We start from the raw sequence: 25,436 nt of genomic DNA on the forward strand, positions 1-25,436 counted from the left end.
TCTCGCTATGCAATTCAGGCTGGCCTTGAGCTCACTTTGTAGCCCAGGCTGGTTTCGAACTCGCAGCGATCCTCCTTCCTCAGCGTCCCGAGTGCTGGTATTACAGGCGTGCGCCACCACGCCCGGCTTAAGTTACTTGACTTCTAAGTCTGGCCTCGCAGCACTGTTGGGAGGATGAATCGAGACAAGGTGTGCGAAGCAGTGGGCTGGGCGAGAAGGCCTGCTGAGTAGCCGCTGTCACGCTGGAGTGTCTTGGGTGGCCCTTGCTTGTGTCTTCCCCTGAGGATCTCCCAAGGTTTCTTTTCTCTCGTTTTTGTTTTCCCTCTACCCCATTCTTTGCTTTTCTTCCCTGGGTCTTCCAGGGTGCGGCCTCTCCTTGGCCTGTCTGCTGTGCTGGCTCCCACACGGTGCACTTTAGGGTCAGCAGCGGGAGCTCCGGGTGCCCCCGGGCCTCTGAAGGAAAACCGAGCGGGGAGGGGAGGTAGGGGCCAGGCCACAGTCTCGGGTTGAGGGTCAAACTGGGTGTCCCCTAGCGTGTTGATTCCCCTGTTGGCACCGACGTTTCTTCCCTGGCCTGGGCTCCCCGAGATGTGGCCTGAAAGGTGATGAGAGGAGGATAAGCCAGTGAGTGCTGGGCTTGTGCTGCTGCTGGTCATCCAAGCTACATTGCTTCATCATTTGCAGATCCCTGTGCAAAACAAAAACCCCTGACCCCTTTTTCAAAAATTAAGAATTTTAGAATGGTAAGAATAAATCCTGCAACTAAGTTTGAGCCCTTTGGCACACAGGGCCCTGTGTGACTACTGCACAGGGCACTTGTCTTCCACGTTGGACCTGCCAATTATCCCCCTCATGTATATCTTTTGTTATAATCAGGATCAGGAAATTTCTGTGTATCCCCACTCCTGGGCAGATGGGGGTGGGAGCTAGCTAAGGCTATCCTGGCTTTAAGGCAACTAGAAGTGCGTTGGGGAATAGAGTGGGCAAGGAATGGGAGCCTGCAGAGTTCCAGCCTTGCGACTACCTTCAGACCCACACTTCACCTTCTGAACCTTAGCTTTGTCACCTAGAGGATGAAGATAGCTGCTTCATGGGGCAGGAGTGTAAGCAGGATAGGATATCAACATCACATGTATACAGAGAGGCTGGGGAACCAGTCTCTGGGTTTAACTAACCAGGTCACTTTGGGCTAACTGTTCAATGTTCATAGCTCAGTTTCTCATCTTAAGTGGGAGAGAACAAGGTTGTGAGAATGCTGTAAGTTACAACCTGTGAAGTGCTGAGAGAATAGTGGCTACCGCTTAGGTCCAGCAGGTGCCAGCTATTGTTACTGTGTTGCCTATAAACCGGGCATGGTGGCACACACCTGTAATCCCAGCACTTGGGAGGCTGAGGCAGGAGGATCACTGCAAGTTCAAGGCCAGCCTGGACTACAGAGTGAAACCTTGTCTCAAACAAAAACAAAATTAAAACTATGTTGCGTATGAAGGCAGAGTGTTCAGATTTGAAGGGAGAAGTTATAGGGGTGACACAGCCTAACATGAAACACAGCAACCCTGGGGACTGCAGAGGTACCCAGTTCAAGTCCTCTTAGGTAGAGGCACCCATTTACCATGGTACTTCCTACTTTACAGGTGCTGGGGGCAGGATGAGTGTATTTTTGAGTTTAGACATTCCTGGAGGGTTATTGAAGATTTTTGTGTATGCCAGAGAAGGATTAATTCCTAGCTGAATGCTGGTTAGATAAGAAATGGGCTCTAGGTAAGTATGTTGGTGCATGCCTGTGATTCTAGCACTCTGGGAGATTGAGAAAGAGGGTTACAAGTTTGAGCCCAACTTGGGCAATTTCTTGAGACCCTGTCTCAAAATAATGGCTAGGTGGGAATATAGCTCAGTGCAAATGCCTTGGTTTCAATCATCAATACTGAAAAAAGAGCAAAAAGCCTCCCTTCCCCAACATAGACACAAGCAGTACCCACACAAACTGGAAGGAAAGACAGGTACGGTGGCATACCCCTGTAATCCTGGCTACTTGGGAAGGTGAGACAGGAGGTTGAAGGCCAGTCTGGAGGGAGGGGTGATATGGGGCAGTGATGAAAATGCAAATTAATTTGCAGGGAAGGGACTCTGTATGAATGAGCTGCTGGGAACACTTGCTCAGTGTTTCCTGGGCCTGTTATGTGCCAAGCTGTCTAGGTGCCAGGCATGAATGATGCGTGGCACAGACAGCTCTGTCCTATGGAGCTTCTGAGCCAAGTGGGGACACTGGCCTGAGAGGACTCCAGAAAACACTGGGAGCATCCAGTCCAGTCTTCAGCAGTGGGAGAGGACTTCCTCAAGTCAAGGAAGGTCTACCACACACAGAGAACAGGACAAGCAAAGGCCCAGAGATGACAGAGCTGAGGTTAGCTGTCAGAGGACAGAAGGAGGAGGTTCAAAGGTGAGTGACGAAGACTAAAGGTTGGGCAGCCCCATGGGCCATGCTGAGACTTTACCCTGGGATTGAATACACTGAAGTTTTAAGCAAGGGAAAGAAATACTCAAATCCATCTTTCAAGAGAAATGTTCTGGCTGCCAATGTGGAGATAGATTGGACTGAAGGGTGGGAGGCACTTGAGTTGTTGCTACAGTTGCCGCTATATATGGCTTCCTCTAGGGTGACAGAGATGACAAGAGGCTGAGGGTTTGAGATACTGGGGAGGCAAAATTGACTTTTCCTTCATGGTACTGAAACATGGCCACATCCATATCCATCCTCAGGAAAGCAACATCTGACCAGCCGTCAGTCCAGGTAAGGGTTAACAGAAATCTACCAATTTTCCTGAGGGGAGTGACCAGCCCCTCAAGAATCCCGAGGTGGGACTTCGGTCCTCCTAGGACATGGTACTTGGGTAAGGAGCACCTGCTCAACGGTCTGGTAGCACTTAAGTGCTTAGAGAATAGAAGGTAGTTCTTAACACGCCAAATGATACACGCTAATCAGAGGTGCAAGATGGGGGGAAATGCCAACTGTGGTCCAACTGCTTGGCTTAGAGCAGGCACTGCCCTCAAGGAGGGGCATGGAGCTTGACCCTGTTGGGGGACAGGATCAGAAATGCCTGGCCCATTCTCAGGAAAGCACCTCTGGGATCCCTTCCAGCTCTCACAAACGACTACAGGGTGCTCTAAATTCTGCCATTTTTAGGGGTAAAGTGGGATGGATCAGTTAACCTCAACATTTAACCCATTAAAAAGTTTTTGACACCAGGTGTAGTAGAATATACCTGAAAGCTACTCAGGCTTGATTCCAAGTTTGAAGCCAGCCTGGCTACTTAGACCCTGTCTCAGAAAAACAAAAAAGTTTGCCTTGAAGTAATACAAAGGATGGTTCTAGCACCAAGTGGCACCTTTTGATACTGCAACAACAAAAGCTAACAAGGAGACTCAAACTGCCTGGGGGCCCCAGTCTTGCCTGCGGCTTCTGCTGAGAGCCATGAGGCCAGTCTTGGCTGTTAGCTCAGAATTCACATGACCTTCTGGCTCACTCTCTCACAGGCACACAACACCAAAACAGAAAATGGGTAGCTTTTGTTTTTAAAGCCTTTTTATTTAAAAACAAAAACAAAACAAAAAAACAAAGCCCAAATCAAAATATTTCCCATTGGAGGCTATTTTTTTGTCTTTTAAAAATTTTATTACACAAATATCTCCCATTTCCACGTATCAGAGTAAAGATGTTCTTGTTCTTTCTAAAACCAATAGTGGAGAACTTTTAGAAAACAAAACGAAGTCCACCTAGCTTCCCTCCTTCCCTGGCCCAAAATAACCCTAATGTGTCAAGTGAGATAGCATTAAGACTCACCCCATAATGCTTACATTTAATTTAAAATTTTTAGCACAACATTGGAGATTGACTCTAAATCAGCAACAAAAAATATATATTTACAATATTTTCCCATAAAACAAAAAAACACAATGAAATCCTTTAAACATAGTGACTTTAGGAGTTTTATTTATGGAGCAGTTATTTTTTTAATCACCAAGTGATTTTTATATTATATATATATATATATTTATATATATATAAATTTTCTTCCTTTCCTTTGTGGTTTTTTGCCCCGGTGCTTGGAAAGATGGAGGCAGAGGTCTGGTCCTGCAATCTGAGGAGGGCAGGCTCTCCTGGCAAGCCTGCAGCTAACAGCAGATGCAGGAAGGTGATGGAACTCCCGGGTTCCTCTGTCCCCAGATACTTCTCTCCTTGATGTGGACCAACCCTCACCTCTAAAAACCATGTTCTCCTCAGTCCCAATGAAAGGTAAAACCCAACAAGGGCATTAGTCCATCTGCTGCCATCTTGGGCTCCCTTTTCTGCTGACCAATTCACGTGCACGGTAAAAATGCTCGTTTTTCCAAACCAAAAATCAAACATAAAAACCAAAACCCCAAACAAACCATCAGCTTGGAAATCTCTGTGGATGAAATGTCCCAAAGTCAGAGGCACTCTCCCGGCACAATCCCTGCTCTTGAAGGGGTCTCTCCACCTCCCCTTTTATAAAAAGACAACATAACAGAACTTAATCTTCAGTATTTTCCACAGGAGCAACCAAAAAAAAAAAGGCAGGAAGCTTCCAATTATAGGTCATTAACAATAATATTAATAAGGTTTTTGCTCAATACCCAGGGTTCTTTACAGATAAGTTCCCGTAACTGAGGCACTCTGGAATAAGTCACTGGCATTTCCTCAACATTTCAGCCCCAAACTGCTGGGGCCTACAGACCAATGAAGGGGCAGAGGGTCACGGGAGCAGACTGCTGTTTTTAAGGTGCAGTCAAAAGAATCAGCAGATTGGAAGAAACAGATACAGTGCCACCCCCTACCAGGACCCAGTTTCCTCTAAGAAGGTCGGTTAATGCCAGGGTCAAAGCTGGGGTAGGTGGCAAAGAGGGGGCCCTCTGCCTCTATTGCTTTGGCAGTGGCAAGGGTGCAGTTGACGTCTCTCCCTAGGGTGGCTCGTACTTCAGAGCCCTGGTGCCTGGCTCGGTCCCCTCCCCACTGTAGATTTAAGAGGAGGAAAGCCTGAGACTGGGCTACAGGAAAGGGACCGGGAAGGGATGAGGCTGGAGAACAAGAAGGCGGGGCAAGGTTGTGCTATCAATCTCCTTAAAGATGGGGAGCAGAGTGCAAATTTGCGTCTATCACTTAGAAGCTTTTGCCACAGGCTGCTGCTATTGAGCATCTCCTCACACACTTAAATATTGACCCCAAAGAAATTCCGACCTTTCCTCTTTTTTTTTTTTTAAAGTGCAAAAAGCTCTCTGCTGCCCTAGAGAGAGGATCTTTGGACAGACCGTTCAATGCAAAGTAAAAGGGGGCAGCTGATGGGGCTTGACAAAGGGTGGTAGAGTGGGAGACACACTCCCCTCCCTTCCTCTACACACACACACTCACACACTCGCAGTATACTCAGCCACACACACAGAGGCACATGCACACCCCCTTCCACAGCTTTGGGCAGAGGGCAGGTGACTGGCTTCCAAGAAGGAACCCCTGACCCTTGAAAGGCACCAGGTCAGTGAGCTGCTGGGGCAATGCACAGGCCTGGGCTCTTGGGGGTCACACTAAACCAGAGGCCTGGAGGTGGTGGGGATTCAGCCAGTCCTCTGCTCCCCTCACCTGGCGGGGGAGAAAGGCTGCTCCCTCTGAGGACACGCATCCTGGGAAAGCCCTATTCAGGCAGGAAGGAGGACACGTGGAAAAGGGCAGTCAGTGGGAGGCAAGAGAGAGGGGAAACAAAGAGATGGTGCCTGTCTCAGAATCTGCCTGGGTAGCAATGAAATGGGGATGTCCCTGGGGTACAGTTCCAGCTCCCCTGAAGGGCATCAACCCCAATAAGTGCAACAAGGAACTCAGAGAGACTAGTGGGAAAGTCAGGGGCTGGATGGAAGGGAGGGTACACTATTACATGAATGAGCACGAACGCTGGACAGCATCAAGCTCAGGGAGAGGAAAGGAGGGCGAGCACAGATGTGGGCGCAAGGCTTTGGACATCAACAGCACCAGTGGGATCTGCTGGGCCTGGCATTTCTGGGGCTGCTGGCCCCTCCTGCAGAAGCCGGGAGAGTGTGACAGAGGAGAGACATGCACTGAACACAAGGAAAACCTGGCCGTGCAGGCAGAACTGCTTTCTTCCCTGGAGTCTGCTCTGAGCCAGGCACTGCTGGGGCCATGGGTGGGGAGGGGCCCAGGGCCTGGTGCAAGGGAAGGTTGCACGAATCCTCCAGATGGAGAGCCCAGCCTCCTGGCAGGTAAGTAAGTGAGCAGGCACTGCAACAGCACAGCCTGTGCTTTCCTTCCCCTCACATCAACTGCTACTCCCTTTTCCTTGGGAGGGAGAGGAGCAGGGAGGTAAGCCTGGTGTCGTCCACCCTCTCTATCCCACCTGTGGGAGAAGGGCTCAGGGACAGAAGAGCAGAGAGGGAGTGTGACGCTGGCCTCAGAGCCCGTGCAGGGTCAGGGAGAGGCTCTCCTCAGTGGGGAGGCTAGGGAAGATCCATTTCCTGTTCAGTTCAGGCTGGGCGTGTCTTAGCTAATCTTCTGTATCAGCTTCTCATCAGACAGGCAGTAGAGGCTGTTGATGGACAAGTCTGAGATGAAGTGCTCGCAGGCTTTTCGAGTGATCTGCTTGCATCCTCGAAGGTCAATCAGGGTGACATTCGCAATGCGTCGTAGGTAGATCAGGGTCTGGTCTGTCAGTTTATTGCAACCTGTAGGCAAAGTGGCCAGTAAGTCAGAGGTAACAAACACACTACCACAGGTGCCCTCCCCTACCATTCAGTTCCCCTAGCCATCTTTCCCCAAAATGCTAAATAAAAACACTTAGTTCAGTGACTACCTGCCTCAGAGACTAGACCTTCTTGCTGCCTCACTCCCAGCACTATCGACATCAAGCACAAGAGCTGACCAAACTGCAGCTGGACGGTGGCCAGTGACTTACTCTAGTTCTGCCCTCTCCCCAGTAGTTAAAATGAGTAGAAATGGCTCAATCAACTGACCCCAAATCACTGTTTTACTGGTCAAGTTCTAGGAAGGGCTGAGACCTCCAGGAGGCAGGGGTACCTTTTGGCATGGAAAACAGCAGCAGCATACCTGCCATATTGAGCTCTGTGAGGGAGTAACGAGTGGAAGACCCGACAGCCGTAAGTAGGTTGGAGGACTGATCTGTAAGGTGGCTGCAGTGACTGAGGTCAAGTCGAGACAGGAGGGGCATGTGACGAATGATGAGGCGAAGCGTGGCATCTGTGATGTCAAGGCCTGCCAGCCGGAAGTCAGTCATGTTCCGGAGCTTGCTGCGATTGTCCTGACCTGCATAGACAAGAAAAAAGCCTAGATCAAAACTCTTAATTCTCTAATATAGCTCCAAAGCTCCAGGCAGCATCAGTTACTTGCTGGCCAAGCCCCTTTGATGGGGCTTAGCAGAACTGCCCACACCCAACCCTGCCTTCAGGGAATAAGCAGCATGTGGGGGCAGTTTCTAGGAAACAAGACAAGTTTTCTTTCTTCCCAGAGCCAGATTATGCCTCACGTGCATGGGTATGTACGGAATGCTCCTCCCCTACCCACAGCTCCATGCTTTTCTCGACTGTCCTGGCAAAAGCTTTTGACATTCCATCTCAACCATGAAGCTTTGTGAGACTTCTTCAGGCTTGTCCTCTCCAAGCCCCAAACTCCACTGACCCACAGAATGGACTCACTTCTTCAGTTGTAGATAATTATCTGCTTGTAGATAGTTAACCTGTATTTTTAATAGTCCATCTTGTTATTCTCATTTTATACTCTTCTGTTCTTTCACAACTTCAACTCTGAGATTACCTCAGCTTTTGAGGATGAGATCCATGGAAAGCCAAAGCTACCCCAAGACACAAAGAAGTGAGGCCCACAGCACACCTGGTTTATCGGCTGATGGAGTCAACAAGTCCCGAATTTGAGGGTCCTTAATTCCTACTGCCCACCGAAGATCAAGGGTCCTGAGAAGGGGGCAGCTGGAGGTGCTGAGGGCAGAGACTGCAGACCAGGAACAGCCTGCTAGGAGGAGGTCTTTCAGTCCTGCAATGAATAAAAACAGAGACAAATAATGTACTCTACTAGCCCATTTAGTCTCAGTTACCAGCTGACCAGAACAAGGTGAATGGATTTTCAAGCTAATGGGAGAGAAGAACTATGTCCTTCTAATAATCAAGTTCAAAGATGCCTGTGATACCCGATGGTATGTCTAGCTTTGTTGTTAAACTGATTGCTTAACTCCTACCAGAGCAATGTTGACTTTCTCTGTCTTCCTGAGACCTCAAAAAATGTTCAGTGGGCTGGGGATATAGCTCAGTGGCACAAGCGCCTGCCTGGCAAGCACAAGATCCTGAGTTCGATCCCCAGTACTGCAAAAAAAAAAAAAAAAAAGTTCAATGGCTTATAAGGTGCTGATCAAGGCACACCTGACTCTAGTTTCCCCTTTAGTGGCTGTGCTGAGAAGACCTGCAGGGCTGATAGCAGCATCCAATCTCATTCTTTACTGTCTAGTGCAGTCACTGGTCCAGTGATAGCCCCATGGAAATCTCCTCATAAGCAGAAAGGCAACAATGGCTTAGGACTGCTGACCTAAAGGGTCCTAAAGCAATTCTAAGAAGCACTACCAACAACACAGCTCACTTACCTGGCAGCCTATTGACCAGCCATGTCAGTTGCTTCTTGGAGATGTTGGTCCAACTGAGGTCGAGGCTAACTGGCTGCCTCTTGATGATTCCACTGAGAGCCTGGGGTACAATGGCCTTACACCTACTCAAGTCAATTTTTGTCCAAAGTCTCTTGTCGCAGCACCTAACAGAATGAAAGAGAACTAGCTGTCATTAACTTGATATCCCTGCCAATGGAGCTCCCATCACAGCCTGCTGGAGGCTTTTAGAAAAAGCACAACATTCTGAGGGTCACTTCCCTATATTCTTCTTTGGGATCATACCTTGGGATTTTGTGCCTCAGTACTGACACAAACTTTCTTGTCCTACAGCAACTAGACACTTTACAAACCTGTATGTTATATAGAATATAAGCTAACAGTTCACACTGACTTCCTCTGAAGGAGTTGAAAACACAGCACAAGTGTTAGTGACATGCTATACATAACTCTTTAATTTACATTAAACAGTATACAGTATAGGACTTACTGAAAAGTACAGAAGGAAAATTTTTCAAATTCCTGACTTTTTACTGTCTGAAGATACTTGGCTTGCTCTACTCTCCCTTGAGTTACAAATGGCTGTCCAAGATGCAGGGTTCTACTCTGTACCTCACAATATGCCCCACTTTAAACTCATCACTGCCTAAGGCCCAAAGAGGCTCCTTTATCAGGCCTTGAACCTTCCCTCACCCTTCAGTTTCTGTGTTAGCACTAGCTTGACATTTTCTCGCCAGCCCAGTCCAGAATTGAAAGGGATAGCCTGCCTTTCCACTGCAAACTACAAATCCATAGGTCACAAACTACACTGCACCATGCTGGCTTTCATTTAGTGTTTTACAGTTCCTGCCTTGGAGCCCAGCTCAGAGTCTGGCTAACAGGGTGGGGAGACAACACATAATGAGTGTCTTATGTGCCCCAGCCTGGAAACCAAGGGGTTGGGCCAGGGAGGCCCACTGGCTCTATAAAGAAAAATATTGAGAATCCGGGTTGATCACATATTAATTCTGACTTGGGAAATAAACATGTATTGGTAGAAAATAGGTCTTTTAAAAGCTGACAAAATTTTACCAGTGACACATCAAACTTCTATGGCACAAGCAAGCTGCTGGCTACAGAACGAAGAGCAGGAGGGGTGTTCAAATTTGAGAACAATCTCCTAGAGGGCTCTTGACAGCACACTGTTAGACCTGCCCCACAGCATCTGTACTTCTTTTTTGGCGGGGGGTGTATGGGATGGGACATGACTGTGAATAAACCCCGAACTTTTACACTGACATCCCAGCCCCTTTTTATTTTGAGAAGGGTCTTACTAATTCATTATGTTGTAGGCTGGGCCTGGACCTGTAATCCTCCTGTCTTAATCTTTTCCAGTGCTGGGATTATTGGTATGCAATACCATGCAGGCTTAGAATCTGCATTTTTCATAAGTTCACAGGGAGATACCCAAGGCAGGAAGTCACATGTTGGAAACTACTGAAACAGGGTGTGGCCCATATATAAGGGACATATCCTAGAGTTTAAGACCCACAATGCCCAACAGAAAGCTCTTTGTTCATCACCATTATGAATTCCCCCTTTTAATTGTCTGTTCAACTTGAGGAGAAACAATCGATCTCATGAGCAAGGACAACTAAGTCTCAGAAAACTTCACAAGTGGACCCTGCTTGATGGAGAAAGGAATCCTGGTTCAGGTTTGAGGGACTGAGAATAAAAACTGTGGACAATTATAAACTTCTAAAATTCACTTTGGGAAGCATGCCCACTTCCCTGAGGGTTTTTACATGTAGCCATCTATGTCATCAAAATCAGAAGATGACTAGCACATCAGAGACTTTCAACCAGCATATGATGAGTTGAACTGATGACCGCAGGTGTGACGACTTCCAGCCTGTAAGACTGAGGATTTAGCCTACAGTATACAAATCTATCTCCCAAATCAAGTCCCTCCTCAAGCAAAGACAATTGGGGAACACAGAGTGGGGAGATGAGGCAAAGGATCGAATTCTCCTAATGACATCTATAGACACAATAGGCCATATCTTTTCAGGACCCGCAGCCTGAAAACAAATGGAGTCCACTGACTCCTTACATATCCTAGAAGAGAAGCCTTCAAATGCTAAGGTGTATTCTATTCTGGTACACAAGACCTGCCACCTATTCCCACGCCCCTATTCCTGACCCCCTGTATCCCTGCTCACCATTTATACCACGTCTTGCACACTCGCATACATTCACAAAGTTCTCTGCGGCTGAGGTAGCGGAAGACAGACATCCAGACCTCCCGCTGCATCCAGCTTTCGTCTCCATCCTGAGCCCAACTGCCCCGGCCATTCAGCCTGGCTGCACCCCCCTCCTCTGCACTGTCATCTTCCTCCTCCTCCTCCTCCTCTTCCTCCTCCTCTCCCCCCAGCCCCTCCTCATCCCCACGCTGGGGGGTTCGGGCTGGACAGTGCTGTACTAGCACACGGGGGGAATGGCGAAGATTGGCAGAGGAGGCCGTGATGGCCTGCAGCTTGGGTACAATGGATGTCCCGTGGAGCTCTTTGGTGGGCCTCTGTAGCGTGACAGTGAGGTACGATCCCCGGATCTTGGCTTTCTCAACTTCAGACAGCTCCTTTTTGCCGCTGGGATTGTTCTCCTTTTCCCGTACCATGGTGCGCTCTGTGGCTTGTAGCCGCAGCAACTGCCGCCGTTTGAAGCGCTCATCACGGCTGGCACTGTGGTGGTCGCTGGGGCCAGCCCCAGGGGATGACCGAGTCACCATACCCCGGGGGGAAGCCGGGTCGTGGATGAGCTGCAGCATGGAAGTGGGTGAATGGGGCGGGGGTGTGAGGGGTTCATCGCAGCTCCGCAGGGGCCGCAGGACTTTGGCTTGCACAGCTTCTTCATCACTTTCTTCCATTTTCCGCTTCTGCAAAATGCGCCCAGAAAAGCAACATCAGTGCTTCCTTTTTTCCAAATCCTCTAAACTGACAGGGTGAGCCTGAAAGAAGACTGGTCACTGCTGAGAGGGGCTCATTTCCTGAGAGCCTGCAAATTTACACTCTGCAAAGATGGGCAACAGAGCTCATGCCTATACCAGAGAACACTGATTACAGAACAAAAATCATCAAATGGGTCACTTGGGAAACCCATCTGCGACAAAGATGGGTGAGGAGTGAGATCCAAATCTGGGCTGCGTGATTCTATACCCCATCTTATCCATTTCTTGTCCCAGCTTCTGGATAATTCCCTGGGAAAAATATTGTTTAAAGTCTACCCTCACATAATCCAACCATTTTAATTAAATCTTGTCTCTCATTCAGCTCTTTCACTCAAGTGATATGTTTCTTATTAGTGGTGGAAGAAAAACAGCCCACCTAATAACACTTGGATGATGAAGCAGGGGCCGAGAGCAGCAAAAGCCACCAACTTTTAGACTTTCAGCTCTCTGGCATTTTAGCTTGACTTTCCCAGCTGGAGCTTCTATTCCCCACCCATGTGAGAAAGCAGAATGAGAACTTTGGTGAGAAACTACACCACTGCCAAGGGATCTGCTTAAGATTACAGTGAGGAACTCCACACAAGGCCACACCTGTGCTCACTAGACAGTTGTCCTTTCCTAGAAACCACTTTGGCTACACTGTGATAAAGCCCAGTCAACACTGCCAGGAGGAACCCTATTAGTAGTTCAAATTTTCCTTAAGGAGATACTTTGTGTCCCTAACCAATATTCCTGGGCTAAGTTCCTTTTTCTCCTCTTACTTTGTGGTCACATGGTTGGGAGGGAATAACTTTCTTCTAGTCGTTGGCTTTTACAACATTCAGGTATTAGAAAGTGATTGAAACAGCACGTATCAACCCATCTGCTGCATGAAGGATGCCAACCCTCAACACCAGCAGTGTTTTACATTTTACAAATGTAAAAGTCACTAGTCCAAGAATTTGGAATAAGGAGAACTTCAGCACTAATGAATTCTCTCAAAACCCTTGCCCTCAAAGACATTTAAACTGTAACTTCAACTACCTCAGTGCCCAAATGGAAAAAATAAACAGAAGCTAAAGAAACTCCCTTATGCCCTCTTCCCTACTCTAGTGAAGGGTCCCTAGAAGACTGACATGAGGCCAACTGCTTCCTCCTATATGTGCCCTTAGCAGGTCTTGCCATCCTGAGTAACCAGACCTCTTTTAGATATTAACATTACTAGCAATCAGTAGACCAACAATCTTAGCTGCCCTGGCCAAGGTCATGAGGCTGGTCCCCATCCTCTCTAGTGGAGAGGCTGCCTTTGAATGACACATCTGGGCATATGGGGTGGGCAGATCTTTCTGTGAGGCCACAGAGGTGAAGATGACAAAAAATGTGAAACTGCTTAACTGGAAACTCCAGTATAGGAATTCAGTATTTAAGGGTAACCTCAGGCCACTGTATCCCTTCTAATTACATTCCTCAGAGAGCCTACATACCTTATTTCCCTCCTCAACAGCCCAGCTGTGGTTCCTCTCTTTCTAGTGCCCCAGAGTATAAGAGGACTTCAGGAATTTAAGGATCCCAAGTGCTATAGTATTCAGAAATACAAAAACCAAACCAAATCAACAACAACAACAAAAAAACCACACTAAAAACTCAACAACCAAAAGAAAAAAGATACCAAACAAAAAAATAACTTCCTTAATTCACAGAAACCCTGTGAACACTGTTGGAAAAGCAAGTGTATAGCTATTTCCCAGGCTGACCACTTCTTTTCCTGTCACAAAAGAAGGTCAGTGTGGTTTCTTTACCTGGGCTTTCTCCGAGCTGTCCTCCTGGTAGCACTTTGGACACTCCCAGCAATTTGGCAATTCCTCATTAAGCAAACCCTCTCCATCCATCTATAGGCAGACAGAGACAATTAAAATGGGTTAGTCTCTTCTGCCTTTGTTATACACTAACACAGGTGAGAACAACTTCCACGGTGGAAGAAAAATGGAGAGCTACTTGGTTTCAGATGACACTAATACCTACTTGAGGGTGGCCAACTGGCTACCCTCATTTTGATTACCTGTCAAATGCAGGCTACAGGAAGTCTTTCAAGGCTAGGCGTGGTAGCACATGCCTGTAATGCCAACACTCAGGAGGCAGAGGCAGGAGGACCACTGAGAGTTTGAGGCCAGCATGAACTATAAAGCAAGATTCTTTTTTTTTTCTCCCCAGTACCGGGAATTGAACTCATGACTTGGCGCTTGCCAGGCAGGCGCTGTGCTGCTGAGCTAAATCCCCAGCCCCCAGCAAGATTCTATCTTAACACTGCCCCCACAAAAATTTTTCAAGTATCTGGGTCAATCTGGTGTCTCTTCTCCAGATTGTATCTTGCCAGTGGTGCCAGGCCTGATCTTGGGGAGCTGGATTGTTATGACTACTTGGGTTCAGAAATTAATAATCTAGTGACTCAACTATAAAATGGGAATAAAATCATGTGTATCTTATAGGGTCGTGGTAGGCACTATATCTGTTTTGATCTTTGAGATGGGGTCTCACTATATAGATCCAGCTGGCCTCAAACTCCCAGTGATCCTCCTGCCACAATCTCCTGAGTGCTGAGGTTACAGGTGTGCACCACCATGCCCAGCCCTTCCTTTTTTTTAAGACAGGGTCTCACTGTGTAATCCAGACTTGTCTTGAACTATGTGGCCTGGGCTAGCTTTGAACTCACAGCAACCCTTTTGCCTGAGCCTTTCAAGTGATGGGATTATAGATATGTGCCACTACACCCGGCTTCCCTTACTATTTAAAAGCTCAGCTGTGCACTGAGCCTGGTACAAACTGAGGACTCCTTCAATGTTAAGTGATAAGGTTAAGACTACTCCACTATGTGACCATGGAGCTGAGGGTTCACAGTAGTAGGGGTGGTGGCAGCTTCCTGTGACAGGTGTCCACGCTCTATGAGTCGAGACTCTCCTCACCTGGAGGCAGCCAGGATGAACAATCTCATTGCAGATACAGCATTCCATGAGTTTCTTCTCAAAGTCCTGTGTCTCTTCATTCTGATCCACCTCTCCACAGAGGGAACATGTGACTGAGTGAGGCAGTCTGGGCTACAAAAGGACAAAGACGAGACTAAATTTAAATCTTTACCATTTCTGTATGTATGTATCTATGTACGTATTTATTTAGTCTTTCAGAGACTGAGTCTTGCTGTGCAGTTCAGGCTGGCCTCGAGCTAGCTCACTTTGTAGCCCAGGCTGGTCTCAAACTCACAACAATCCTTCTACCTCAGCCTCCCAAGTTCCATTTTCCTTTATTTTAATTTTTTTTATGTTTCAGTTTTCCTTTAAAGACAAGAGATTTGGTTCTTGTAATTCTCTAGTAAATACGTGGGGAGCACTGAGAGGTTAGAGAGATGGAATTCTGATAAAAAAAAATGAGGAAGATCAGGGAACTCAACTGCCTGGGAATCAGAAACCAAGAGACTCATCCACTTTGTCTTTTTATTTGTAGTTGGTTTTTTGTTTGTTTGTTTTGAGACAGGGTCTCACTATGCAGTTCAGGCTGGCCTTGAGCTCACTTTGTAGCCCAGGCTGGCCTCGAACTCACGATCCTCCTGCCTCAGCCTTGTAAAGTGCTGGGATTATAGGTGTGAGCCACCACACCCGGCATGAGACTCATTCACTTTGAGTTGGCTTGTTTTTAGGCTCACAAGTCTGTCTAGTTCACTTAAAGGAGGGATAGAAGGCAAAATGACTTGCCCTTCAAATGCTAATCTCTTGTTTGAAAATGAGGTGAGTAACGCCAAAAGATTAGATTATTTTAGTACTAGATACTTTTTTTCTGAATCCAGGAAGAGAAGGACAAATGAAGAAAGTCAAAGTGCATAGCTTCTCAGTTCTGCAGTCTCTAGTTCTATACCACATATTCTAGTCCCTCTGGCACTGATGCCCCTCTCCCAACATCTTTACCCAGCAGATCACTCACTGCCAAGCACTGTCGGAGGACACAGGACTGTTTCATGCGTCCAGGTCCCCCAAACTTCTTCATGTCCCTGCAGTAGTGGCAAACACCGCACTCTCCTTGCACACAGGCTTTGCATTTCCGACAGCGCACTCGTCTCCGCCTGGCTCCTGACACGATGGGGGACGCAGCTGCGGGCCTCACAGGTGTTAGCCGTGGAGCTGGCTTCATAGTGTGAGGCTTTGTGATAGGGATGGTTGGAACCCGCACCTTTGGTCGGGTGGGGAATTTAAGCTGGAAAGAGAAAGCAGTGAGGTCAACCATATCAAGTTGCTTTAAGACTGCAGAGGGTAGAAGATTACACGGCAGTATACCCAGCTCAGAACTCTGCAAACACTATATCCTGTGGGCAAATCTGCTCACTGCCTGTTTTTTAGAAGTAAATTTAACTAGAACACAACCATGCTCATGTGTTTATATACTGTCTATGGCTGCATTCATGCTACAATGGTAGAAACGAGAGAAGCCATGGTTGTGTGGCATACCAAATCCTAACTATTTATCATTTTGATATTCAAAATTTGCCAGGCCCTATCTTGGCCCTTTGATTTACTGCTTCAGCCACATCCTTTTCATTTTGCAGAACTGTAAGATTTGTCTACCCCTGAAGATTTTTGGGTAAGTGTCACATACTCAAGTCACCCATGGGCCCTCTATTATTTCCTTATTCTGACTACACAGAATATGTTCCAAAATAAATGGGATGGCAAACTACTCAAGGGTTAAGCTGGTCTTGTTCATTTCTTTACCACTCTGAACCCCAGGAAATGAGCTGGTACACAGCAGATACTCCAATTAACATTCAAGTATGGAATAGATATCTCAGACATATGTTTATAATGTAAGCACTTGCATTTACCTTGCTGGTGACCTTTTCAAGAACAAGATCACATCTTTTACTTCTTTAATTTCCTACCACGTCTTAAAGACTTTTCTGACACACAATACTCAACAGCCAGAAATGACTTGACTGTTTTGAGGCACTCCTATGTGGCCAAGTGGGACTTGCTACCTATCTATGAAGGAGTAAGTAGTCCTACTCTGTCCAACCGCCATAGAATGTGACGGCTTTGCGAACACCAGCTAGGAAACACCAAGGAATGGTCTAATTTATCTACTAAACTCATGGCCATGATCAGAATACTATTATTTATTTAACATAACCATGAAAGAGGACAATATACTAAAAATTCATAGGAAGCATGAAGATTCATAACTGACATTAACAGATGGCAATTCTTTTCTTCTCTTTTCAATTCTATACTGCAAAATCCCAATTAAGGGGAATTCTGAGAGTATGGTCCCATTATAATAAAGAAAAATTCTCATCTTTTAAATATATATGTACTTATTTTAACTACTTTTAAATCATATCTGTGAAGATAACTGAGTCAGTGGGTCAGAAGCATAGCAGCTGATCACCTTGGTCAGAAATGCACAACTTGGCCTCTGAATCTAGAAGGAGACTTTGCAGTTGAGAATTCTGTTAAGATAGTCACCTCCAAAAATAGCCAATTACCTTGAACTAGAGTTAGGACAAAACTGAGTAATGATTTTCTGTCAGTTTGTACTTAAAGTACCAAAAGCTATATAGTTGTTCTTTTTTTCCTGGAATAGTTATGATTAGCTAGCAAAAGGCCTAAGTAGCTTGAAGATCAAGTAGGAGAGTTTCTTACCTTATCCCTTTTTGGCCACTGTACTATAGGGACTCCAGTGAGGGCTAGCTTGGGATCACTAGTGGCAAGTTCCTCCAGCAAAATCTAAGAGTAGGACAAGAGAGAAGAAAAAAGCAAGGCATGATATACACAGTGCCAACTACTTCCAGTAGCAGCCAACCACTCAGCTTCAGTGCCCTCAAAAGCACCAAGGGAAACAGGCTGGGAGCTGCCTTCAGACTTAAAAATGAGGAAATCAAAGATGAAAGAGAAAACTCAGACTACTACAGTACTATCAAGACTTCAAACTTACCTTTGCACCCAGCTCTTTACTTGTGTACTCAGGCTAACATTTACACTAAAGCAACTAGCTACTGTGACAACAAAGTGTTACTTATCATGTAGTTCTACATATGACAGTAAAACTATACTGTCTCTTCAAGTGTTGCCTTCATTTTGCAGAATGGAGTAACACTGCAGCAAAGGGACTGGCTAACACTGAATAAGATGATTAGCAGAGCTTTAATGTTCTGATTTGACAGAGAATTCTGTTTTTCTAAGGCTGCTTACAGAATCTCAAATCTCTCTCTCTCACACACACACACACACACACACACACACACACACACACACACACAGAGTCAGCTATTTGCCTTTATTCCTATTAATGGAGTGGGTACAGTCTTCGTGGTGGGGGCAATACTTCTTATGGCTTTAACCAATCAAATTTCAGTGACTTAGGAACAATGCTACAGTAAAAAACTGCCACTTAAATTAATCACACTGGCTATTGTTATTTTGAGATAAATCTTTCATGTTTTCCACTGAAATTTATGAAGCCTAAACCTTCTAGAAAAACAAAAGTCTCTTTTCTCTGACCTCAGGAGCCCTAAAGCAACACCATAGCCAAAAAAAAAAAGCAAATCTGGGGGACAAGTTACACTTGGCTTATGTGTACAGGATAGAAATTGTTTCAGCCAAAGAATAAACTTTGACCTAGACAGGTCGGCATGCCTGGGACTTCTTCAGGACTTTTAATTATTTTTATACTTAACTTAAGGATCATGTTCCAAATCCCAGAGATAGACTCAATAAACCCTGCAACATCTCAAGCAGCTCCTCTATGAAGCTCCCCCTTTGCCAAGTTTCTAGATGCCTCACACCTTCCCCCAAACTGATCTCATCTGCAGTCGTTTTATTTACTTCAAGTTGCTATGGCATCCTATTCTGGAGCCTCCTGTTAGCACCACACTGTGTAGGGGTGAAGAGGCGGGGTGTGGCGCCACGTGGGACAAGGCTCTGGTCAGGGTTTCTAATCTCCCCAGGGTGAAAAATTTGGGTCCATTTAAAATGTGCACTAGGGAGTGCAGTGCTCCCCTCCCCCACGTCACACTGCTGAAGAGTAGGACTCTGCCCATTTCCTTTGCCGGAGAGAACTAAGCTGTCCACAAACAGGGACTTTCCACTTTTAGTAAAACAAACTGCATCAAAAGATTTGCGACTGTTTAAAAAGAGTAGAAAAGAACTTAACTGTTCACCAAAAGCAGTCTAATTCTACCTGTAAGACTTTTGTGGGTGCCACAGGGAAGGGTAGGCGAAGAAACTGTCGGTGGTGTGGGGGGCAGCTGTTCACACATACATGGCTGTTACTGGGGTATGTGTGGGTGTGGAGGGAAATGCAGATTTCCTTCCAAACCTTATTTCACTGGGGCCATTCAACCAAGCACGCCCTGCTTTCATCAAAAAAGGCAGACTCCAGCTGAGGCCCTACAAGAAACCATATAAAGAAGCCACCACCCCTCATCAGAGGGGCTTGGGATAGGGGAGCGGGGGTGGAGTGCGGAAAGGCTGCCGCCTATCTAGGCTCCAGGCATTCAGGAGAACATTCAAATACAGGCCCACACCCCACAGATCAGAGGAAGAGAAAGAGAACAGAAGGGTCTGAGCAGAAGGGGAAAAGCATTCCCAAAAGCAAAGCAACCCAGTTCCAAACCATATCCCACCAGAGAGGGAACAAGTGCAATGATGGCTCAAGCAACACCAAGTAACACAAGCATTGTCCTGGACTTGCCTGTCAGGCACCTTTTCTGCCTCTTTGCTGAGACAAAGTCCCTACAGTAATATACACCCCAAACCAGAATGGGTTTGCCAACTGATCGCCTGACCTTGCGTTTCTCGTCGCTCTGGAGCTGCCGAGGCTCTTGGGTGAAGTTTCCCCACCGTCTTTGTTTTGTTTTCTGTGTTGGAAGTTGTGCGGAAGAAGTTTGGTTTTCTGCCTCTAGGAAAATCCCGATTTACTCGAAAATTCTGAAATCTCCCAGAGTACATAAGGAAGGGCAATCGGCTCTAACCCTTCAGGCTACCCAGAGAGAGCAGCGTGCAGCGCTCTAAGCTCCTTCTCGAGCCCTTCAGCTCAGCCGTGGCTTCCTGTGCCTGTGAACAATGCTGCTGCGTCACCCACATGCAGCTCCCAGAAATGCTTTGCAACGGAAGATGGCAGGAGGGGGAGCTGAGCTCGAGTGAGCTAGCCAGGCAGAGGGCCCGGCCGTTCTGCTGCAGCGCTGGGAGAGGGTGTGTTCAGTCCCAGCTTTTCTCCTCGTCATTGGAGGAGGCACTGCCGGGAGGGAGCTTGGCCCGCCCTGTCTCCCTCCCTCTACCACCGCAACGGGAGAACTCAGGGCCAGCCCCTAAGGGCTCCCGGTGGCTGACTTCAGAAGGCGCCAGCAGAAGGGAAAGCTTTAACCCATTCTGTTTAGGCACCGCAGCCCACATTTGTCCTTGTCTCAGTCTACACCCTTCCCCTTAGGATTACTTCTTATTGTTAGTATCAGATCTGTGTCACTGATTCTGTGTGTGTGCGCGTGTGTGGGCGCGCGCACACGCGCGCCCACACACGCACACACACACACACACACAATCTCTTCTCAGCAGATACCCGGGACTGCTTTAAGTCTGGCCACTGAGGGGAACCAAGAAGCAGGCTGAGCTCCTCCCAAGTTATCTTCTCCTTTTATACTGCCTGCTTGCTTTACTTCCTCTGGATCATGTGGATTCCAGTCCACCATCCAGAACTAGCATGTTTTTCCAGGAAAAACAAACAAACAAAAAACACTTCAGAAATAACAGATTCCAGCCAATATTGAGAATACTCAATAATATGTGGCAGTTTTCCATCAATTACATCTCCAACACATGCCTGTTTCTAGTTCCCACTAGAAACTAACAACATTCTAGAAATGTCTCTACAGCAATCTATTAGCAGTTCCATCATGATCAAGTCACACAAATCAGGTACAATCTAAGATCAAAGAACTTTGCCCTCCTGACTCTAACCAAGGCCCAGGAACTTTGGGAACTGGCTTTCTCCCAACTCCATCAGCCTCTATGCCCATCAGAATGCTCCATGCTCAGGTTATTACTCCCAGAATATAATTCTGTTGTACTGAGGAGTAGACCTGGGTCTCTCAAACTCTAGGCAAGTGCTCTACTGCTGAGCAACACAACAGCCCTTGTCCTTATTTTTGATAGTCTTTCAAAGAAAACAGCCATCCCTGCATATTAGATAACTCAATGCCACTTGCTGACAAGCTATTTGACCAACACGTGTCGCCTACATTTCCACACATTCAGGTCCTGGCCAGGGTGAAGTTCAGACCACCCACTCTCTCTCTGGGCAACAAGTTGGGCAGGAACAGAAGTCTACACAGCAGAAGCTCAGATCCTTAAATTACTTAAGTAATTTTCAGATCCTCACAAATGTAAAACTTAGCTTTTGGGAAATTACTAGTACTTCTTTGACATAAACACCTAACAAATAGCTGTCACTACTGAAGCCTTATTTCCAGTATAGCTGTTTCAGTAAGTTTCTAGGATAGATTCAGTAGCTTAATAGGCTTTCTGAGGTCTGTGGCTTTGCTGCCATATATCTGCATTTTTGTCCATGTATTGAGAACTGTTTCTTTTTTGTTTAACTAGGTCAAATGGAAATTTTATTTTTACTTTTTTGAAGAGTCTCCATAGGTTTTCCATAATGGTTGTACTAGTTTACATTCCCACCAACAATGTAGAATGGTTCCTTTTCCCGCACAGCCCCTCCAGCATTGTTATCATTTGATTTCTTGATGATGGCTATTCTTTCTGGTTAAGATGGAATCTTCGTGGGTTTTTGTTTGTGTTGTTGTTGGTTTTTTGGACAGGGTCTTGCTGTGTAGTTCAGGGTGGCTTTGGACTTCCTTTGGACTCACTATGTAGCCCAGGTTGGCTTCGAACTCACAGTAATACTGCTGTCTCAGCCTCCCAAGTGCTGGGATTATAGGCATGTGCAACCATGCCCAGAAAGAATCTTAGTGCTGAGAATTTCATTTTTTATCGAGACAAAGAATGATGAAGTACAATTAAAACCAAAACACTTACTCCCATCATCCTGCTGTGTAAGCACACACACACACACACACTTCCCTCTTCACTTTCCTTTTTTTCTTATTCCCTCCCCACCTTCCTCCCTTTTCTTTCCCCCCTTTTTTTTCCGTACTGGGGATTAAACCTAGGGCGTTCACACTGACCAAATGCCCCACCCACTCCCTGTGTTACTAAATTGCCCATGCTAGGCTTAAACTTGCAAGTCTACTGCCTCAGGCTGACAGGGTACTAGGATTACAAGCATGCACCACCTGGCCTGGCTCCTTCCTTCCTTTCTGAGATGAAGTCTCGCTCTGTTGCCTGGCTGGCATCAAACTCCTGGGCTCAAGCCGTTCTCCTGTCTCCAACTTTGACCTCTACACAGTAGCTGGGACTATCTATAGGCCTGTGCTACAGGTTTAGATACGTTAATTTTTAAAGCAGTTTACCAAGGAAGGAAAGAAGGAAGGACTTTTGTGCTTCTGATTAGTACTCTTGGTTGTTTATGTGGTCATCCTAACCCTAAGCCTCTCCCTTGCACTTTAATACTTAAAGACCTACTGCAGTTTATTTTGTTTGAAAGGGTTTTCTTTACACTGATATGGGGCCTTAGAAAATGCAGTTATTTTGGTCAGTGCTATTCTAACCTGGGCAGATGATAAAGTACCAATACTTAAGAAAGACATCACTCCAAAACAATTCCAGAGGCTACCAGGAAAAGATGAAAACCATACAAGGTACTATGAAAAGTAAGTTTCCAAACTGCAAATTAAACAGGGCCTTATTTTTTCTCCTATTAACTCAGAATAGGCAACGAAGTAGTAGTAAGAATATACACAGTACAAGAATGTAATAAAAATACTTTAAAGCCTTGGGTCTTATAACCGAGTTCAGATTTAAACCTTTCTATTCAGTAAGAATGTTACTTATTAAAAGTATTATTAATTAAAACTAGAAGTGAAGTTTTCATTGTATGGGTTGGCTTAAAAAAGAAAAAAGAAAAACTGCCTTAATGGGCTGGGTATAGTAGCACACTCTTGTAATTCCAGTACTCCAGGAGGCCGAAGAAGGAGGATTCCAAGGTTGAGGCCAGCCTGGGCAATTTAGCAATGATACAAATAAGACCTTGTCTCAAAATAAAAAATAAAACCATGGAATGGGGATTTAGTACAATTGAAGGTCTTCAGTTCAACCCCCAGAACCATAAAACAAAACAAAACAAAAAAACTGGCTTTAAAAAAAAAAAATGAAGGGGGGGGGGAACTGGCTTAATGGATTAAGAGCTGATTATACTAGATCCTTCTATCTATCATTTCTTTTTTTTTGGTTTTTCTCCGGTACCGGGAACTGAACTCACGCATCATTTCTTTCTTTATCACAAATTCTTCTAGCTGACTCCCATCACCCTACTGTGCCCCGCTGACAGCAGTTTGGGGTGCACCCCTCAAGACTTCCTTGCTGTGCATCAACACTCAAACCTTTTGTTTACATTAATAGGGCTGGTATACAGTCATTCCTCATTTAACGACCAAGTTATGGTCTTATGGCTCTACTGTTAAATGAATTAGTTGCTCCAGGAGGAATTGTATATAGTATGTATATTACAATAATCAGAACAAAGAAATGGTCAAAGGAAACTCCGACTTGATGACTTTGCTTTTATTTTGATAACTCTTACATGGAGTACTATAATGTGTAACAAACTATAGTACTATACAGAACAATCAGCAAAAATTACAGTACTGTATAAGTAAGGTATACTGTACAAAAAAAAAAAAAGACATTGAGGCTCTATAAACAAGATGTACAGAACTGTGCAAAAAAACAAAACCAAAAACCGGGTTGTAAGTCCAAATAGCAGGCCTCAGTCATAAGTCAGAACAGTAGTTAAACAGGCAGGTCGTTAAATGAGGAATAACTGTATATTCTTCCATGTCTTATTTTTTTATTCAACATATATTAAGGTTGCAATTTGGAGAGACCTTTTCTGCCTTTAGCATACTTTCTCAAAACTAAGATTATCCACACTCTTCCCAAAGAGAACCTTACCCAGGCTGATTCATTTTACCAGTAAGTTAACATGTTTTAATCCACTATTTAAATTTACACTCCTCGTTTTTCAATACTGTAGACCTTAACATTTTAGAATATTCAAAGTCCTTTTATCATCACACTAAACTGGACTTTTCTTCCAGGGAATATGAAATTATGGGTACCTTGTATCATTACTTTTCTTCTCATTTCTTCTACTACTAATTTGTGAGAACCAGAAAGAGATTTTTTTATTTACATCCAAAAATCTTTTTGTGTTTTTGACACAGTCTCCTAAAGTAGTCCAGGCTGGCCTTGAACTCACTGTGTAGTCCAGGTTGGCCCTAAACTCACAGCAATCATTCTGCTTTTGTCTCCCAGATGCTGGGATTACAGGTCTGCGCCATAATGCCTGGCTCTGAAGTTTTTTAATAACAGAGTAAGATCCTGGCTTAGTTCCTACAGCCTTAGCTGGCCTGTCTGCCTCTGGTGTGCTTCCAGTCCTTGGAGTAGACATAGGGTTTGGGTATAGCAATGCAGGGTTCTGGGGCCTTGTGGAAATGTCAGTATACCTCTCAGCCCTTGTGTGGACCAGAGAGCAGGATGGTGCTTGGGTCCTTGGGGGAGTCCAGGGCCAGCTTGTCAAAGGTGAGATCTTATCCCCAGCCTTGAGGATATGGCTGCTGGCCCAGCTGCTCAGACACAGGGCACAAACCTTCAGGTTGGGCACCTCCTGAATCTGCATGTTATCTGTTATTGTCCCCATGACCACAGCAGTTTTATTTTCCCAGCTAGGAAACTTCATCTTCTGGATCATCCAGGAAAGAGACCTAGGTGGCAGATTAGTGCAACTCATGAACAGCCTCTTCAGCACAACCTGGTTAAAGGCAAAGTGGGTTCATCTCGCCAGAAACCTGAACAGCCTGACCACAAGCCTCAGGTAGATGTCCTGGCTCCTTGTGCCAGACCTTTTGGTCCTTCTTGTGGCAGACGTCAACTCCCATGACAACAACTCCTGCTTAGTCAAGCCCAGACAGAAAGATTTTCTTATTTATCTATCTATCTATCTATCTATCTATCTATCTATCTATCTATCTATCTATCTACCTACCTACCTACCTACCTACCTATCTACTTACTTACTTTTTGGTGGTTTTTTTTTTTTTTTTGAGACAGTCTATGTAGCCCAGGCTGGCCTCAAACTCATGGCGATCCTCCCACCTCAGCTTCCAGAGTGCTGGGATTACGGGTATGTGCCACCAAGCCAGGCCAGACAGAGAGATTTTAAAATGAAACAATTTCTCTTTTTGCAGGAAGGGTAAACTTTTTGTTTCCAGCTACAGTGACTGGACATCTACTCCCCTCATTGCTTTTTCTTTTTAGTGATGCTCAGATTCTCAAAGTATTCATGCTCTAAACACACTATCCTAATCTCTCACTAAACGTAACTGTTCAAATACAGGAATAATTAATCTATCTGATTGTAAATGAAACTACCTGTAGATATGAGACCTAAATCTGGTACTTTCTGACACTGGTTGCTTTGTTTTGTTTTTGGTGGTACTGGAGACTGAACCCAGGGTCCTTGCCCTGAATACATCCCCCCTTGCTCTTTTTTTTTCTGAGACTGGGTCTTTCTAAACTGTTAAGTTGCCCAGACTGGGCTCAAATTTGTGATCT

General features: G+C 45.7%; 1 protein-coding gene and 1 pseudogene across 2 annotated transcripts in view; both read right to left on the reverse strand.

Moving 5' to 3' along the window:
• Positions 1-3,650: 3,650 nt before the first annotated feature.
• The window catches only part of Kdm2a (lysine (K)-specific demethylase 2A), a gene marked incomplete at its 5' end in the record, with an annotated part of 106,921 nt that continues 85,135 nt past the window's right edge, over positions 3,651-25,436 (reverse strand). For both annotated transcript variants that reach the window (XM_005384357.2, XM_005384358.2), the window contains 9 exon segments: positions 3,651-6,744; positions 7,127-7,342; positions 7,925-8,083; positions 8,685-8,848; positions 10,904-11,616; positions 13,467-13,556; positions 14,628-14,759; positions 15,637-15,906; positions 17,349-17,432. In XM_005384357.2, coding sequence (XP_005384414.1) covers positions 6,563-6,744; positions 7,127-7,342; positions 7,925-8,083; positions 8,685-8,848; positions 10,904-11,616; positions 13,467-13,556; positions 14,628-14,759; positions 15,637-15,906; positions 17,349-17,432 — 2,010 coding nt within the window. In that variant the 3' untranslated portion in view covers positions 3,651-6,562.
• On the reverse strand, positions 24,089-24,862 carry LOC102025697 (annotated as a pseudogene).

This window comes from Chinchilla lanigera, unplaced genomic scaffold, assembly GCF_000276665.1.
Source record: "Chinchilla lanigera isolate Chin_1 unplaced genomic scaffold, ChiLan1.0 scaffold00021, whole genome shotgun sequence".
Lineage (NCBI taxonomy): Eukaryota > Metazoa > Chordata > Mammalia > Rodentia > Chinchillidae > Chinchilla > Chinchilla lanigera.